The sequence below is a fragment of the Fukomys damarensis genome, unplaced genomic scaffold, assembly GCF_012274545.1.
Source record: "Fukomys damarensis isolate Sample0158 unplaced genomic scaffold, DMR_v1.0_HiC HiC_scaffold_18, whole genome shotgun sequence".
Taxonomy (NCBI): domain Eukaryota; kingdom Metazoa; phylum Chordata; class Mammalia; order Rodentia; family Bathyergidae; genus Fukomys; species Fukomys damarensis.
In genome coordinates this window covers 11028540-11047478 of record NW_022900930.1, presented here as the reverse complement: position 1 = coordinate 11047478, position 18939 = coordinate 11028540, and the positions used below count along the sequence as shown (strand labels likewise).

At 40.2% G+C, this 18939-nt stretch overlaps 1 protein-coding gene across 1 annotated transcript in view; it reads right to left on the bottom strand.

Annotated features, from left to right (window-relative positions):
* Positions 1 to 14638: 14638 nt before the first annotated feature.
* The window catches only part of Mboat4 (membrane bound O-acyltransferase domain containing 4), a 12035-nt gene continuing 7734 nt past the window's right edge, over positions 14639 to 18939 (bottom strand). The window contains exons 2-3 of the mRNA XM_010621971.2: positions 18081 to 18305; positions 14639 to 15622 (exon numbers count right to left, since the gene is read on the bottom strand). Of these exons, the coding sequence (XP_010620273.2) occupies positions 14662 to 15622; positions 18081 to 18305 (1186 nt within the window). The 3' untranslated portion in view covers positions 14639 to 14661. The remainder of the gene's footprint in view (positions 15623 to 18080; positions 18306 to 18939) is intronic.

Below are 18939 nucleotides of genomic sequence, written 5' to 3'. Positions count from 1 at the left end.
TAAATTTTCAGGATAATATTGCTCCCACTTTTATGCACTCATGCAGACCATTGGCATACCTTATAGACTATCTACTCAGTGCAAATATAGCTGCATTTATACCTCAGAGGGGCCAAGTATTTATGCCTATATCCTCCACAAGGGTTGCTGGTTTTACTAGTAGACAGATGTTTTGTGAATTGAAAATTATTTTGTGGAATTGTTACAAAGGAGTGCTTTTCTTCTTGATTGTAAGAGGAATTTATGTTAAACTTTAAGGTAAGGCTATATAAAGAGATTTTTGAGATGCTGTTATTTATGTTTATTGTAATCAAAGTAGAGTGAGTTGCAGTGTGGGAAAACAATGTTGAAATTCCATTGTTTGAATGCTTTTTCTATTTATAAGTGAAAATTTTGATTGGCCTTTTATATTTTATCTTGGGTAAAATGGACAGACATGAAACTACTGATGAAGAAAAGTGGTATGTTTGCATCATATACAACAGAAAAACTTCCTCTGCTTCCTCCTTTTAACTTATTTTGTACATTGTATATATTAAGTAAAAGAACTTTTCAAATACAGTTTAATAACACTTAGAAATGTTTAAATCATCTGGGAAATAATTGCTATCCCATGTATTGAGTGCCCCTCCCCTTTAAGGCCTAGACATGATTAACAAGTAACTTGTTAGTCTTGCAAATGATCCATGCATTAACAATTTAAGATTTAGACCGTGGTAAGGGTAGTTCCTATTCTTAGGTTATATCATGTAATTTTAAAGTATTTAAGACATGTTTCCTGTATTTGTTTGATTCCATAATAATAGATCTGCTATTTCCTTATGAAAGATATTTATCATATGAATTAATGCAGAATATCCAAATCTAGCTGTATAGCAGCTTTAGGCACAGACTTGACCAAAAAAATTCCCTTGTTCTGGCATAATCAAAATATAATGGTCATTTTCAGCTCATGATTATCAGTACTTTTTTTTTTTTTTTTTTTTTGTTTTTTTTTTTTTTTTTTTTTTTTTTTTTTTCTTGTGCTTGCGAGGCAGGCGGCGGAATCACTGAGCTAGATCCCCAGCTCTATCAGTACCCTTTTTTTTGGAGCTGGTTATAAGAATTTTCAAGTTGATCTGACAGTATTTTGTTAAGGATATTTGTATGCCTATTCAGTGTATTTACATAAAAATTGTTTTACCTTCAGTCAAAACAGTAATCATGAAAACTGTCTTTTGTTGTTTTAAAAGTTTATTTCTTGAGAAATTGGGAACAAATTCTGAGTTGTTCAGCTTTTTACGGAAGATACCTAAATCTTCTGGTTTTTATATTTTTTGTTTACTGCCCCAAGTTTTGTTTCTTTTGGCTGTTAGATGGGAAGAAGTGAGAAATTTCTGCATGTGGCTGTGCCATTGCACATTAGGCAGAAAATGCCTTGCCATGCAGTAATGTTCTAGACTTCAAGAGGAAGGTACAAGTATGCATGAATTAGCTGGTGATACAGTTGGAACTCTGTGCCTGTGGTCTACTGTTTGGTTTTTTTTTTTTAATTCTTCCTCTGGTTCTTTCCATTTTCTGTTCCTCTAAAATGTCAGTGCAGTGCACTGCTACTTTTTATTCACTTGGCCATAGATTCTTTTTTCTAAACACCTGCATATTCTTTCTGTATACTAATTGCATTGACAGCATTGTGTCTTTGACCTTGCACACTAGCTTTACAGTGCTGTCTCTGGTTTTTAGGCTAGTTACTTGAAGACATGAACTTTCCATAGAATATGCACTGACACAACATTGCTATTCTTCTATGGAAAGAAAACTTTTGATGATAAAATAATAAAGATTTTAAATTAAACATTTTAGTTTGTGGGTGTTTTTGGAATTAAAGTGTACTTCACACTTCAATTTATGAAGTGGATTCACCACTCTGATACTGTGATAGAAAGCAGCTATGACATTAGTGATAACATCAGGTGTGCAAAAGTAAAACTGATTTTTTGTTTTTTTGTTTTTGCGGTACTGGGGAATCAAACTCAGGACCTTGTGCTTGCGAGGTAGGTGGCAAAACCACTGAGCTAAAATCCCCAGCTGAAATTGAAACCATAGTAACATATATTACAGTGAAGCTATGCAGAAATAAAATAGAAACCATAGTAACAAATATCACCACAAAGCCCCATTAGCTTGTATTACGGCAAAAGAACTGATAATCTGGGGAAGAGGAATTTTTATTTAACCTTTTACATAAATGGTCATGGAAGTTTTGTTGGTACAAAAAGACTGCTAATGGTCAAAAGTTAAGATCCTATCCTTAAAATTTCAGAATGATTTTATGACTTCATGTTTTGTAGGTTTGTCATTAGAGAACTAACTGTCATTTTTACAAATATTGCAAACATTAAAGATTGTAAAAAATTACTCTTTGGTACAGTGGGATAAGAGAAAATAATACTATCCTGTCAAACACTCATTTTGTCTCAAATTGTTTTAATTATAATCTTTATATATTTTTAAAAGCTTAGGTTTTCTGTGTAATCCAGATTTCTAAAAATACCCTAGAATATTTTGAGTGAGGGATGATGTAGCACAGTGGTAGAGCCATGCCTAGCATGTGCAAAGTGTTCAATCCCTAGTACTGTATTTTAAAAAAGCGATGGACATGATGGAACATGCCTATAACCCCAGCTACTTGGGATTGGAAGCTCAAGGCCCACCTGACCTCAAAATAAAAAGATCTGGGAGGTAGCTCAGTGGTAGAATCCCTGGTTCAATCCCTAGTACTAGGAGAAAATTGTTTTAGATTGAATGTAACTAGATTTATAAGTTTCATATAACTATGCATCAAGGTTAACTAGTGCCTATTACTGTTAAGTAGAAGATATGTTGTAGACCCCAGGATGCTTTATGATGCATATACAATTATTTGATGGGAAACCTAAATTCATAGCCTGTGTTGTCCTTTCACTGAAGATTAGGAATTATTTTCCCATCAGTTTCTTCATTTTATGGTATTCCTAGGAAAGAAAACATCCTAAAGAGAACATTGTAGGTAACTGAAGCCTAAGTCATTAAGAACTAACTTTGGATTTATGTTAACCATTTGATGAAACTATTAAATGGATCATACACTTGTGCATTCTTACAATATACAACACATATTTCCTGATAATTTAAGACTTTTATCATACATAGTCAGTGAACTATATTTTTCAGGAATTGTGTTTACTCCTGGTTCTTCTTAAAATTGTTTGTATCTAGCATTCCTTAGCTTCTCTTATTTCTGATTGCTACTTTACACTATTTAGAAAGAATGGAAAATTAGGGGTTGGATGAGGTAACCATGCTCACTAAATCGATTTTTATAACATTTTTTTGTACACAATACAACATCAGTGGACATAATTGTGGTATCAAAATCATTAGGATATCTCCTACTTCTAATGAAATGCTTTGTTTCTGCTACTGAAACACTAAAAAAATCTGTCTTAGCAGCCTGCTAGATGATCCATGGCTGTGAGAGTTAAGGTATACATTACTATACTGTGCAGCAGCAGGAAAAGCCTTATAATCAAGTTCTCTGTACTTTAATGTAGGAGTTAGTTTAAGCTGAAGATACTCATGTATCTTTAACTCCTTTCTGGCTCATATCTTTTTTTTGGGGGGTACAGGGATCGAACTGGGACCTTGTGCTTGTGAGACAGGTGCTGAAACCACTGATCTAAATCCCTGGCTCTCTCATTTATTAATTACAAGAAGACTACAAATGAAGTTTATTTTTACAAGAAATGTTGTATCTTCCAGTCTTATGGACATTATATTTTTTAATCATTCTTGGATTTAGAACCACAGACTATAGTCACAACAATTCAGGTCTTAAACTGTTTCAGTGGGAAGAGAAGGGGCAGGGAAATACAAAAAATGCCATGAATGGTTAAGACCATAAGACATTGATTTTCCAATTATATTTGTCATCTTGTTTTTATTTAGAAGTAGTACTCATGAGGAGAAATCAGGATTTTTTTAATTTGAGGAGACAGTAGAATGACTAAAAAGAAAGATTTCCTGTAATTTACAGCCATAGAAGCCATTAAGTAAGATAAAATATTAAGAAAACTGAGAATTTCCATGTTTGTAAAAACATTGCCTTTAAGTTATCTTGGTTTATAATGTATCTGACATTTAATATCAGAAGTATCTTTGTCTCTTGGTGTATCAATTTATTGCATAACGTATATATAACTGTGACATAAAAGTAAGTGAACTTTTGTAGATTTGTGAACCTTTCAAAAATAGGACATATTGGGGGTCAGGGATGTACCTCAGTGGCACCAAGCGTCCCTGGAAAGCCCAAGGTCCTGAATTTGGTCCCTGGTACCAGAAAAAAAAAAAAAAAATAGAACAGATATTGTCCTGAAAACTAGATTTACTTAACAGCAAACATTTGAGAATAGTTTCTAAATAATTTGAAACAGCTTTCTAGGATTAGGTTAAGGGGAATTTAATTTATTTTTGTCATAGTGTAAATCATCAACTTTCAAAATGTAAGAATCCACTCTGTATGATATTCAAAAATAAGGGCATTATTCTCTTAAAGGTTTAAAAAAAAAAAGATGGTTTTGAACCATGCTTTGCATTAGAACTGATATTGGGCATTTGTCATTTGTCAATATAAATGGATTAGTAATTACTTTCAAGTCCAATACTTAAAATATATTATTAACAAAACCCAAATACTGAGTTTAAATAGAAGTGAGTTGGCATTCACATCTGTTTCACTATGGCTATGTCACAGAGATAGTTTTGCTGAAACTCCATGTTTGGTTCAAGCTTTTTAACCTAGAAAACTTCTATTTACAGTGGTACTTATATATACTGCGTGACAGCATTCTGGGCAGTATTGGGAAATAGAAAAAAAAAATTGAAGCACATAATCTCCCTCTAAACTGAAAATTTACTGAGATAAGACAAACACACAATCAGAGAGCCGGACGTGATGGCGCACGCCTGTGATCCCAGCACTCAGGAGGCTGAGACAGGAGTATTGCTTGACTTCGAGGCCAGCCTTGGCTACATAGTGAGTTCAGGGCCAGCCTGAACTACAAAGAGAGACCCTGCCTCAAAAAACAAAACAAAGCACAAATACATCAGAGGAAGCCAGTTCCTATCTATCCTAAGAGGGAAGTGTAAAGGTTTGCAGAGGAAAAGACTAAGGATGCGCAGGTGGAGGGCAGAGTAATTACCTGTGCTCCTTTGGCCAGTGCTGGGCCAGTACACAGCCGTGGAGATGTGAGCATTTCCCACAGTGGTATTCTGCTGTTACTCTGCTGCTCAGCTTTTTGCTGTTCAGGAAGCAGTTGGTGCAGCAGTGAAGGTTAATTCTAACAACCTGATCTCTGGATCCGAGATGCTGTGGGTGGTGATGAGATTCAATCTCTGTTTTAAAGGAATAAGCAAGCAGATGTTTTGGTGAGTTACTTGGGAGGAAATGATTCAAGGATGACTACCAAATCTCTTACTATCTCGGGGATAAGTGTGAAGAAGTAATAGAGTAAAAGTAATAAGATTAGTGACCCATGTCCATCCATACCCATTTACTACCTAGAAACACCATGGTTTTCCTTGTTTCAGACCTGCATCAGAAAACACTCTTGGGTCAGGGATTTAGCTCAGTGATGCCACTGCCTCCCTCACAAGCACGAGGTCATGAGTTCAATCCCTGGCACCAAAAGAAAACCAAACAAAAAACTTGATACTGTGACACTTTAACCTCAAACTATGAGTCCCTTGAAGGTTGATGGAGTAGCACCATCATAGCATAGTGGTTACAGTGTGGGTTCTAGGATCAGACTACCTAGACTCTTAGTTCTGCCTGGTCCTAGTTATATGACTGTTGCAGTTTGAATGTGATGTTACCACAAAGGTCCATGTGCTAAAGACTTGGTCCCCAGCCCCTGGAGCTATTGAAAGAGGCTGGGGTAGCATCGGAAGAAGTCAGATCATTGGGGGTGTGCCCTTGAAGGGGATGTTAGAACACCATCTCCTTGTCCCTGTTGCTGTCCAGCTGCATGAGTTAAACAGCTTTTTCTGCCTCATGCTGTCATGGGATGCCCTGCCTACCGGCCCAAAACATAAGGGCCAAGTGACCCTAGTCTGAAACGAGCCAAAATAAACCTTTCCTCCTTTTAAGTTGATTATCTCAGGTATTTTTGTTATAGGAATTGGAATCTAACTTATACACTGAACTTAGTTAAGTTACTTAACCTCTCTGTCCCATTTTCACACCTGTAAAATGAGAATACAGGAATTGTAGTACCTACTTTATAATGTAGTTGTGAGATTTATATGTAATATACAAAGAGGTAACAAACATAGTGATAGTTAAATGTTAGCTATTGTGGGCTGGAGTGTAGCTCAGACCATTTGCCTAGCATACACAAGTTCCTAGACTCAATCCCAACACTGAAAGAAAAAAAATGATTGCTGTAGCTTACCAATTCTTTGTCCTGTTAAACAGTTTCCTCCTCTCAAACAAGTACACAAATTTCTTTACAAATACATGTAGTCTTTATAGAATAGTGTGCAGACACAAGGTTACTCTGAGTCATGTAGTAGCTCTTGGAAATGGTGTAACTGGCTTGTTCCCAGTCGTTCCTTGCGTACTTCAGATTAATCAGGAAGGCTTCTTGATTATATACTAAACACTGCCAGGATGCTGTAAATGTGATTCCAATAAATTACCTGCATCCTCCCTGCCCCCGACCCTGCACCAAGCCTTACAAGTGATACTTCTTTCTTTTCTTTTTTTTTTTTTTCAAGAACAAGGAAATACATTGTCAAAGTTAAAACAAGAAGGGAAAGGATTGGTGGATCTGAAACTAAGAAATTCTTTTAAAAATGAAAACAAGAGACTAAAGAGAGAAGCTGCATCCTAGAATGCTTATAGCAAGTACAGGATAATCCAACTATAAAAAGTGGGAGCCCTGCCAAGGACGCTGTCATTGCTGCAAGTGGTGGAATCCAGGAGCAGGAGGAGCCTTACAGAAACAATTGAACAGGAAAGACTTCATAGCACAGTGGGAGCAGCAGAACCAACAGATCCTAATGCATCTCCACATACACTACAATCCCCATGTCACCATCTGCAGTCTGGGGTGCGGATAACAAAAATCCTGCTATAGCAAAGATGAGACTGTCAAGTCCAAAAGACCAGCCACCAATGATCCTGCTGAGCAGCATATTTTTATTCATGATGCACAAAAAAATACTGCTTTTCAACTAGTGAGGCTGCACAAGAGTGGCAGCAGGTGGTTTAGCCTGAGGGGCTCAGTGAAAGAAGAGCGCCTGGGGAGGATCACCAAACTTCAGGGTTGAGGAAGGGAAGAAAACATGCCAGGCATTTACAACTTGGGAAACAGTGAACAGAGCTCCATGTTTATAGATTGAAGTACTGGATGGATGCCGTACCAAGTGTACAAAAACCACATCATCTGCTCAACTTTCGGGGGGTGTTAGGTACCGGGGATTGAACTTGGGTCCTTGCGCTTGTGAGGCAGGCCACCAAACCGCTGAGCTAAATCACCCACCCTTCATCTGCCTACTTTGGAAGGAAGATCTTTCTTGTCATAGTCAAGAACTCATCATAGTTTGTCTTTTTTTTTAAAACCTCTGAACGAGCAAATTGTTACTAAAGATTAATTTTTAAATTGCATATTTTTAAACAATTTTTCTATGTTCTTTCTAGCCATCAAAGTATAAACATCCTAAACCCATCGCATTCATCTACCTGTTGGAATATTCACTGGTGGTGAGGAGTGGGGCTGCTGGAGAATTCAATTGCCATGCTGACTGTTGATGACAAGCTGTGCCCAGAATACCAGGGAACCTCTTGTTGGTAAACAAGAGAACCACCTAGTTAGGATAGGAACATCTATACTACAGTAGCACATGGCTTCCAGATGTCTGGGATACCAGCAACAAAAGTCTCATTTCTCACTCCCTGCATGTCCATCACAGACTGGCTGTGGCTGGACACCTGGGACACGGTCTCAGGAACCTGAGCTGTCAGGCACACAGCCCATCTTTTGGCAGAGACTAGGACTAAGCACGAAATCCACATGGTGGCTCTTAGAGCTTCTGCCTTCCACTTCTAGTCCCATTTTCTTGGCCATAGTAAGACACGTGGCTAAGCGTGATCTCAGGATAGGGGAAGTAAAATCCAAAACAGCTAACCTCTTTTTGTACTGCCTTTCCCTTATTTCTCTTCTGTTCCTAAACTTCATAGTCCATACTTAACTGGTACTTTATGTCTTAGATTCTGCAACCATAGAATCCACCAACTATGGATCAAAAATATTTGAAAAAAAAAAAGTGTACCACAACTACTTGCCTAGCAATTGCATTATATTAGGTGTATAGTATAAAACAATTTAGAGTAGGTTTGTTTGTTTTTTGGTGGTACTGGTACTTGAACCCAGAGCCTTGTGCGTGCTATACAAACACTCTACCGCTGAGCAACATCTCTGGCCCAGTCACTTTTACTTACTTATTTTTATACAGGGTCTCAATATGTAGTTTTGTTGAACTCAAACTCAAGGTTATCCTCCTGCCTCAGCCTCCCCAAGTTGGGCTTACAGGCATGTGCCATCACACCCAGCCTAAAATGACTTAAAAATATACAAGGGGATGTATGTGGATTATGTAAAATTATACTATTTTCTATATGAGACAAGCATTTTCAGATTTGGGTATCTACCAGGGATCCTGGAACCAACCCCTAAGGGCTACAGAGTAACAGTTGTGCTCTGGAACCATTGTATGGCTGCTTTTTCCCTTCTCATTTTTAGTCCTTTCCTTCTACTTTTCCATCTTCAACTTTCTACTTCATTTCGACCTCTAAGAAAGGCTTAGTTCCTCTTGCTTGTAAATACAGTTCTCAAGGCAGGGTTAGGATGGATTGGTAACACCACTCCCCAGCCCCTAGGCCAGCACAATTTGCTGTCCTAGTCAACCCCAACTGTAACAATTTTCTCCGTATGGCAAATCTGTTTCATCCAGGTATATTCCCATTTCCTCCTATCTGGATTATTTTGAAGCAAATCTAAGACAGAGCATTTTATCTGTGTATATCTCTGTAATGTGACCCTTTGTTTAACAATCACAAAATGATCGTTATACCTAAAAATTTTACAAAAATACTTTAATATCCAACTAGTGTTCCATTTTCCCTATAAATTTCTTTTTATAGCTGGTTCATTTGGTTCAGGATCCAAAGTCCACACATTTATATAACTGTGTAAATAGAAAAAGAAATTACAAGCGTACTATATAACTGTTTATATAGTTAAGAAATGGGAAGGAAATTCTGTTGCTCTTCTCTTCCATTCTGAACAACATGTTCCCTGGACTTCATTACAAATGAGTGTCCCCTAGGATTCAACACAGTTTTGTTTCTATAGGGAAACACACTCTAAAATCTAAACAATTTAGAAATTGTGATAAACATCCATTCGGAAGTGGGGGATGGAAGAAAACACTACTCTATATGTCTTCAGGATTTTGTATTCCTCTAAGGCTCTTGATTGAACTAATATATTCATCCTAGCCTTGCAACTAAAACCAGGTACATCTGATTTCATGATCTGCACAGATGCCCTGCAAGGAAAGCACATAGAGATAGATAATTACCTCAAGGGTAGTTTCTAAAGAAATAAGTGCAGAAAAAAACAAATGAAGCAAACAAAGACACTCCCTTAGAAACAAGCTGGCATCTCTAGCTACTGTTATGAATTGGTTCTACAAATGAGGTTCAAAAGCACATTATGTGATTAGCTGCTAAATACAGGCTGAGAAATTAAAGGAGGAAAGAAAAGTGTTTTATTAGAACTACAGCAAGTGTTTCTCTGTTTTTTGATGAGCCACACAAAGAATCACTTTGTTCTTTATATGATGAAGACAGTGAGAGAAACATAATAGAAAATGCTAGTTCTTCACAATGATCCTTGGGCCCTCTGCATATTTTCTTTCATTTCCCTCCATAAAATTTGTGCTGAATGATCCGAGAGCCAATACAGAGAAGAATACCTTACTTTTGCCTACCCAACATGTTCAAAAGTTGTCAAAACACTTAGCAATCATGTCTTCAGTTTTAAATTTAAATAAAAGGATATCTGACACCCCCCCCATGTTTGGTGCAGTAGGAAACTTGGGCCCAAAGAGGGCATTGCTGGGGTCCCACAGATGGTTGGCAGAATGTGATTGAATCAAACCACCTGATTCCCAGAGAGGGGAAACTTTGCCAACGTCAGAATCAACAATAATTTGGAAGAAAAGGCTACCAGCAATGCTCACTTTGCCACTCTGCTTTTGAAATGCTTTAGAAAGAGTACAGTTCAATATGTGAGAAAAGTTCAGATCAAATGTAACCCCTGTCCCTTTACCTCTCAGTGCTAAGCTCAGAGAGTAGAACCAAATTTCCTACACTGTCAGTTTGTATTCTATAAAGGAGAATCTGTTGGAAGTGACTTAAATGGGGGATCTAATAACTGGCATTTTAGTCAGGATGATCACTGATGGTTGTCATTTATTCTGAGTCTGTTTCCTGTTGCTGTGACAGAATACCTGAGGCTAAGAAACTCTGAAAGAAAGGGAGGGCTAAGATCGTGGCAGTGGGAAGGGAGATTTTAAGCAAGAGAAGGAAAATATCAAATCCAGTTCAGGGAGCAAAGTTAGAGCAAGTTAATGAGAGAGTTTAATAAGCAGGTGCAACTAACTAGCCAAAGGAAATTTGGAAGAGTGCGGAGGGGCTTAGGAGAGGCAGAATCAGTAATAGAGGACAAAGAATCTAAAGCTGTCAATTGCTGCAGGTGAGGAAACAGAAAGAGTTAAGTCCCAACAAAAGAAACGGGAGCTGTGAAAAGACATTCACTTTCTCTGCTGCCATCTTGGGCCCCCTGTTCCCTGCTGTGCAGACAGATGGCACCTGGCTCCACATCTCTGGCTCTGATGTTTTTCATTAGATCAATTCCTCAAATAACATTCTTCTTCTTTTGTTTTTTTTTTTGTTTTTTTTTTTAGTTTTTTGCAACAGGGTCTCAGTATAGTTGAGACTGACCTGGAACTCACTGTGTAGCCCAGGCTGGTCTCAAACTCACAGCGATCCTCCTGCCTCAGCCTCCCAAGTGCTGGGATTACAGACTTGCGCCACTATGCCTGGCATAACATTGTTCTTTATTCTGTCCGGCTAAGCAACATCCTCATTACAGGATGCAAATCGAAAGAGCAAGAAGTGCACACCCCCATCCATCCCTCAGAGGTTGAAATTACCTTTGAATTAGAATTTAACTTTGGTCATCAATGGGAAAGTAAATTTGGAAGCCGGATTGCATTTTAGAAGGTTCTATTGAACAACCTCTTTTGAAAATTTTTAACATTTCCCTAAAAGCATTTCACTAATAATTGAAAGTACTCAGCTAACTTTTTGAAGTGTAACATATATATCAAACTTTATACACATTAATATACATCTTGAAGGATTTTTTTTCAGTGTTGAGAATGGAGCCTTCTCACTGAGTCACATCCCTTTTATTTTTTCTTTTGAGATAGGTCTGGCTAAATAACTAACTTGCCCAGGCTGGGCTCAAACTTGGCAATCCTCCTGCCTCAGCCTCTCTGAATCCTGGGATTGCAGGTGTGTGCCACCAAGGCCACATTGAAGGATTTTTGTAAACTGAATATACCCACGTATACAGCTTCTCAGGATGACCCCTATACAAGGCATTAGTTTTTTTGTTTTTGTTTTGCTTGCTTTGCTTTGTTTTGATTTTGAAACAGGGTCTTGCTATTAGTTCAGGCTGGCCTCCAACTCAAAGAAGTCCTCTTGCCTCAGCTCCTGACTGCAGAGAATACAGGGATGGACCATGACGCTTGGGAAAGCATTTGTTTTGTTTTGTTTTTTGTTTGTCTTTTGCACCGGGGATTGAACTCAGGACCTTGTGCTTTCAAGGCGGGTGAGAGAACCACTGAGCTAAATCCCGGCCCAGCATTCATTTTTAATAGCTCTGTGATAGTCAATCATAATTGGCTTCACCATTCACCATGTTGAGTAAATTTTGTTCTATAATAAATAATACTGCAAGTTTAAGTTTCCTTTTGTGTACCATGGCCTTCACCCTGCTTGTCTCGCTGGGCTAGTCTAAGGGTGGTCCTTTCAGTAGCATGTTTGTGATGTTCTTAGAGTTCTTTTGAGATTATTCCTAACTCTGGGAAACCCCTTTTGTCCAACTTGTCTCCTGTGAGCTCTTGAGTTTGTTAAGAGATCATGCCACACTGTTCTGGCTAAGAACACCACAGATTCACGTAGCCACTGTCCCTCAAGGCCCTTGCTGCTTGTAGAAAGGGGCTCTGTGTGCAAGGATCACATTTCTTTACCTGGATGTTAATCACTCACATTGACCTATAACTTTGTAGATGATCTGTAACTTGTGACTTAGTATTGTCTTTGTCGCTTTTAAAGATTAAAAGCTTACTTGCAATTTTACATTTTGAAAAGGCTAGTTTGGAACATATATCAATCTTAGATGCTTGTGTATGCTGTGTGTGTGTGTGTGTGTGTGTGTGTGTGTGTGTTGTGTGTGTACACTAGAGATTTAACCCAGGGCCTCACACGGTAAGCTATACCCCCAACTGCTGTATAATGCTTTTTGTGGTAGGACAGATATCATGGTCAGTAACCACACAGTTTTGAGTAACAGACTTTTGTTTTCATTTGACTAAGCAGATAGTGTTCTAGTAAATACTAGAATAAAATATAATTAGTAGGCCAAACAGTTTTTTCAATTCCCATCGCTTAGAAAGAGAGAAATCTTTTTTCCTTTTTTCTTTTATTTTATCTTAAACGCCCCCAGCCTCCTCCTATGTACAAAAGCTTTGTTTCCATTTTTTTTCTTCTATTTTCACTTTTTTTCTTGTTCCTTCTAGAAAGAGAGAAATCTTAAAAAGTACACAGACTAGTTTAGCTCAGTGGTGCCACTGCCTGCCTTGAAAGTATAAGGTCCGGAGTTCGATCCCCGATACAAAAAAAAAAAAAAAAAAAGTACGTGGACTTAAAGTTGAGTTAAAGAAAAACAGTAATTCCATAATAGCACAGCTGCCCTCAGATGTGGCAGTACCGTGAACTATTAGTCACAAGGCTTTGCTTCAGTATTACACAGCAGTGCTGATACCTTTCTCTTTAGGGTGACGTTTTATTTTATCATGATTTATTTATTAGTTTTATGGTGCTGGGGATCGAACCCAAGGCCTTGAACACACTAGGAAAGTGCTCTGCCACTGAGCTATGTCCCCAAGGAAGGACCAAAGGGAGTTCTTCAGAATATACCAAGGAAAAGAAAAGAGATCCACCTTCAGAGTTATGCTAGACAGACAGCATTTACATTCTGCTATTGGTCTCTTTCTATGTTACATGTTGAGTCAATTTCGTATTTAATGATTATTCAAGTACTTATCATGTCTTAGGTAGATTTTCACCTATACTTTGGGAATGATATCAACTTTTCTATCTTTAGACTAAATTTTCAAATTTCTAAGTTTAAGCCAAAATTTTCACACCTATGTGTAGGGATGTAACAAACCAATGTGATGATATAGTTAGTTTCGTGTTTGGTGTGGCTTAGATATGGTCTGCACAGCCCCTAGGTGCCCATGGATTGGAGGCCTGGTCCGTAGGGTGGTGATATTGGGGGTTCAGACGTAATGGAATCTTGAAGAGGTAGAGCCCAAGGAAGGGTCTGAAGTCAATTCAGGGTGTGTCCCCCAAAGAGATGAAGGCAGTTCTCATGTCCCTTGATCGTTCTACACAGCAGTCATTACAAAAGCTGGATCCTGGCCCCACCAACTCTCCAGCTTCCTGTTTGAGATGTGACCCATTGTCCCCACGAGCACTCTGCCTTGATGTGACATCATCCACCATGAGGCCTTTACCAGAAGGCAAGCCAATGGGCTACCCAATCTTGAACTTCAAACCTCAAGAACTGAGAGCAAAATAAACCTCCTTTTCTTCATAAGTTAGTCTGCCTCAGGTATTTCAAAATAGTGATGAAAAGCTGGCTAATGCTTATTATTAAATTTCATATTCCAGGATCAAATTGGCCAGTTGTACAATTTTTGGGTGTTCATGTATATACCATTTACCATATGGCTAACAGTACCTCCTGTTGTTTTTGTTTGTTTCTTTCTTTGGTACTGGGGATCGAACTTGGGTCCTTGTGCTTTCAAAGCAGGCTCTGGAACCACTGAGCTAAATCCACGGCCCGCTCCTGTTGTTTTTGTTTTGTTTTTGCCTTGCTAGGGATGGAACACAGAGCCTTGTTCATGCTAAGCAAATGCTCTACTGTTGAGGTATGTCCCCGTCACCTTGTATTCTTACGTATTGCTTTACTAAACTTTGCTTCCACATCTAGAGAAATAAACCTGAAGGGAAGAAGCCATGTGCTTTTGTTTTATATCTTCGGTAGCAGCAGAATAGCTTGTTAAAGTAGACAGATGATTTTTATAATAAGTCAACAAGTATACCCAATACTCAAAGACTTTTATTGTAGAAAATTGAAATACATACAGCATCAGTGCATTACCTCTCAATTTCTAAATTGTTTCATGAGTGGATAAGATGAAAGACAAGGAAAGATGTCAGTTAACTTTGCGCTTTCTCCTCACTAATAAAAAAAGCAAAATACAGTATACCATGGGAAGGACACTGTTACAGGAATTACACAGGGACCAGAGAGAAGAGAGGCTCCTGCCTTCCACGGCCAGCATTATGTAGGCAACAATAAGCTGGGTGGAGGCCCAGGTGAGACTTCTGTAGAGCAGCCTCATAGGCCAGGAGCTGATAGATAAGTTGGCAAAGGCATGAATCAGGTAGTCAGCTTCTACCATCACAGCCCAGCACAGGAAGCCAAACACCTGTCCTGGGTGGAGGCCATGCCACCAGGCCGAGAAGGCAAAGGTCTGCAGCAGTGGCCAGCCGCTGCTGCCCTGGAACACCAGCCGGCGAAGCCACCGGGCTGTGCTCCTGTTCCACTTTCTCGTGAACAGGGAGAGCCTGTGGGTTGTTTCCAGTGTCCAAATGTCCGCGTCAGGTACATATCCCTCCTCACCAGTGCTCTGATCAAACTCAGACCCAAAGCCGGCTGCGTGGAGGAGCCAGTCATCCAGGATCCACTGGGAGTAGTAGGTGAGTTTGAAGAGCCCAGCCGTGGACCACAGGACATAGACACACTCCAGTTTCTGGCAGTCAGTCAGTCCTGTTCCTGCACTCACCACGCTGCTCAAGGCCACCTTTAAGCACTCCAGTCCAAGAACCAGCAGGCCCCTCCAGGTCAGAGCCCAGAAGGAGCAACCACACAAGGAGCTGGACCCTTGAACATGAGCCTGAAATCTCTGGAAGGAACACAGAGGGCCTCCCAGCAGAGCAGGGAAAAAGAGCAAGTAGCTGAAATAGGGCAGAGCCTTACACAGACACTCAGACAAAGAGCTCCTGCTCCCGATGCTTCCTGTTGTTGCTTCCACTTTCCCTTCACAGATGTCCAGAGAGAGGGATGTGACCCTCTGGGTCAAGAGCATGAGAGAAGAAAGAGTAATGCAGAACCTGAAAGAGATTTTTTTTCTTAATATGAAAGCATTCTATATTTATTGTCTCTCCCACTCCAGTCTACCATACACGACTCAAAGCAAATCATGCCCTGCAGAGACTCTTGGATTAGTTCAGATCCAGTCACTCTGTCAGACAGGATTGAAAGGTAAATGGAGCCAGACATGGGGGTGCCTATCTTTAAGGGGTGAGACAGGAAGATTGCACATTCAAGCCTAGCATGGGATATTAAGTGATTTGGCAAGACTCTGTCTCAAAACAACAACAGCAACAGTAATGATAATTACTATTATTATAAAGGGCTAGGACTCGGTGTGAAAGTCCTACTTTCAATTCCCACTGCCACAAAAGAAAGAAGAAAAGAAAAGGTAAATGGTGAATTTATTGTAGGGAAATATTCATTGTAATATTTTTAAGAATGGAGGGCCGGGGATTTAGCTCAGTGGTTCTGCCACCTGCCTTGCAAATGCAAGGTCCTGAGTTCAGAGTTCAAAAAAAACAAGCAAAAAAAAAAAAAAAAAAAAAAAAAAAAGAATGACTTATAAAGATTATGATTAGAAGCCTGAGAGAAATTTGCTGCAGAAATAAAACAATAACGTAATCATGGAGAGACTACCAGAAGTTGAAGAGTTCTAACTGGAAACCAGACCCTGACTGCAAGGTCTGGGACTTGAGCTGAGGAGTGGAGTGGGCACGTGGTGAGTTCATAGCAGTTTGAGTTCCATTCCTCATCAGTCACCTGAACTCTTACTGTTTCATGCTGATGAGACAACTGTGGAGAACAATCAGTGAAAACTACAGGGATACATTCTCTAATCAGAAATGCTGTCCTAGGCAAAGAAAACAGTGCTACCTTCCAGCCATGGCTATGTGCCTGTGTCTGAAGATTTAAGGGAAACTGACTCCCTCACTTGATTTATCCTAACTGAAAGTAAAGTAGCCTTCAGATGTCCCCAACCCCTCCTAATTCACCTGTTGTGGGCTGAATGTGTCTTCCTCAAATTCATATACTGTGGTCCTAACTCCTAGGGCCTCAGGTTATGGCTGCATTTGGAGAGAGGCCTTTAAAAAGGTGATTAAGGGCTAGGGATTCAGCTCAGTGGTACTGTGCCTGCCTTGCAAGTGCAAGGTCCTGAGTTCGATCCCTGATAACCAAAGAAAAGGTGATTAAATGAGGTCAGAGAGGTGGCCCTAATTCAACATGACTGCTGCCCCTCTAAGAAGAGAGTAGGACACAGATATATATACAGAGGGAAGACATGGAGAAGCCACCGTCTACAAGCCAAGGAGAGAGGCTTCAGAAGAAACCAGTCCTGACAACAGCTTCACCTTGGACTTCTAGCTCCTGAATTGTGAAGAAATCAAATCTGTCACTTAAGTTACCCAGTCTCTGGAGCTTTGTTATGGTAACTCCAGGAGACTAGCATGCTCCTTCTCACTTCAGGGCTGGATCAGCCTTCCTCCCCACCAGCCAGATCCTGCTCAACTCGCCCTTGCAGCCCGTATCGGGTCCTGGCTTCCACACCGTCTTTCATTTCCCAGTCCTATCCACCTGCTGTCTTGCGTTTCTTTCTCTTCCCTCAGAGAAGCAAGCCTGAAGACAGCAACAATGATTTCCAAAAAAGTGCAACAAACAGGATTCTGGGTGTGGTAGGGATGTAAAGGAAAAGAGAGGGGACCAGTGGCAGGTTAGAAACCAGTGACCTACTTGGAGTGGCCACAGGTTACCGTCGGAGTGACACAGACCGTGCACCCAATGACCAGAGAGAGCCAGGAACACGAGAACTTGAGAGCACGAGGGATTTGTTTCCCTGGTAATGACCATCTCACTCACACAGGAAGATACTTCTTCAGACTCTCATTAGCTCTTATTTGTTTGCTGTTTTTTATTTGTTTTTGTTTTTGTTTTTGTTTTTCTGAATGGGTGCCTGCCCTTCTTGGGGCGATGAGATGAATGAATGAAGATAAAGTTATACAGCAGCTGTGACCATGGGAAGGCAGCACAGTTCACAGTGGATTTATACAGCATTTGTTGGTTGCGTGTATGAACTGAGGTGAGTACACAGTGCTGTTACTTCTAGGCAGGCCTTGTCTGTGGGCTCTGGACTTCTACTACCCATTCCCTCTTTTCTTTCCTATTTATTTTTTATCTTTTGAGATGGGGTCTAGCCATGTTGCCCAGGATGGCCTTGAACCTGGGCCCAAGTGACTCCTGGATCAGCCTCCTCAGTAGCAGGGACTACATGCACACACTCCTATGCCTGCCTGCAAGATGGGTATTGTTATCCCCATATTTTTTCCCCCAAAAAGCAGATCAGGTCTGAAAGATACTAAATAACTTGCTCATGACCACACTCTTCAAACGTAGAAGAATGAGGATTCAAACCCAACACTTAAATTCTTCCTTACTACACCAGCAAATACCTGGGCAACTCAAAGGAGCAGGGTGCTTTACCTCAGGGAAGGAGGCTCTTGCAAATAGTATTCAGTGTAGTGCAGACCCAGGTGACACAGGGTCTGCCAGCTCATCTGAAAGAAGAAAGTCCACTTATGGACCTCCTGAGGTTCAAGCAAGGAGACCAAAAGCACGGCACAGATCACAGGGATGAAAACAAGCACAGCATAGACGCCCATGGCAGCCAAGGCCAGCACACCTCCTCCAGCCAGGAGAAACAGGTACCTGGAAGAAAACAGACCTGGTGACTCTTGGAACAGTGCGGCAAACTAACCACCTCAGAACTCAATCCAGGCAAACTGATCGAGCAGGGCCCACATAACATGCAGAGAAGCCATGCTGCTATGACACTAAGGCCTTCCTCTTGTTCTTCCAAAGAAAAGAAAGCCTGAGAAAGAGCCAGGATCAGTCTTTAAACTGTCATCTCAGGCGACTGACCCTGACTCCCACCTTGGTGACACTAGGAAACTCCCTCATGGGTGCCCACCCTTCAAGTGGTTTCCTGCAAAGGTGTCTGCAACGGTTCCTAGCAGCTCACTGGAAGGGACATTGTTAAATCTCCTGTGCGCTGTTTGACTGAGAAGGTATGTGAATGCAGTGTGGAGGATGGAGCGGAGCTCTCTAACCTCCTCCTTTCAACGTGAATCCTTCCCACAGGGTTTAACCCTCTCTTGAAGCACTTCCGAGAGCCCAAGCCAGAAAGGAGACTAAATGCCTCCCTTGCTTGGATAAATGTTTGAAAACTCAACAAGAAAAATTTTATGTCTACCCTTTACCCTCATTACTGCAGTTTAGACCTTATATGTGTATTTTTGTATGTGTTTATTTGTGTGTGTGTGTGCATATGTATATATATATA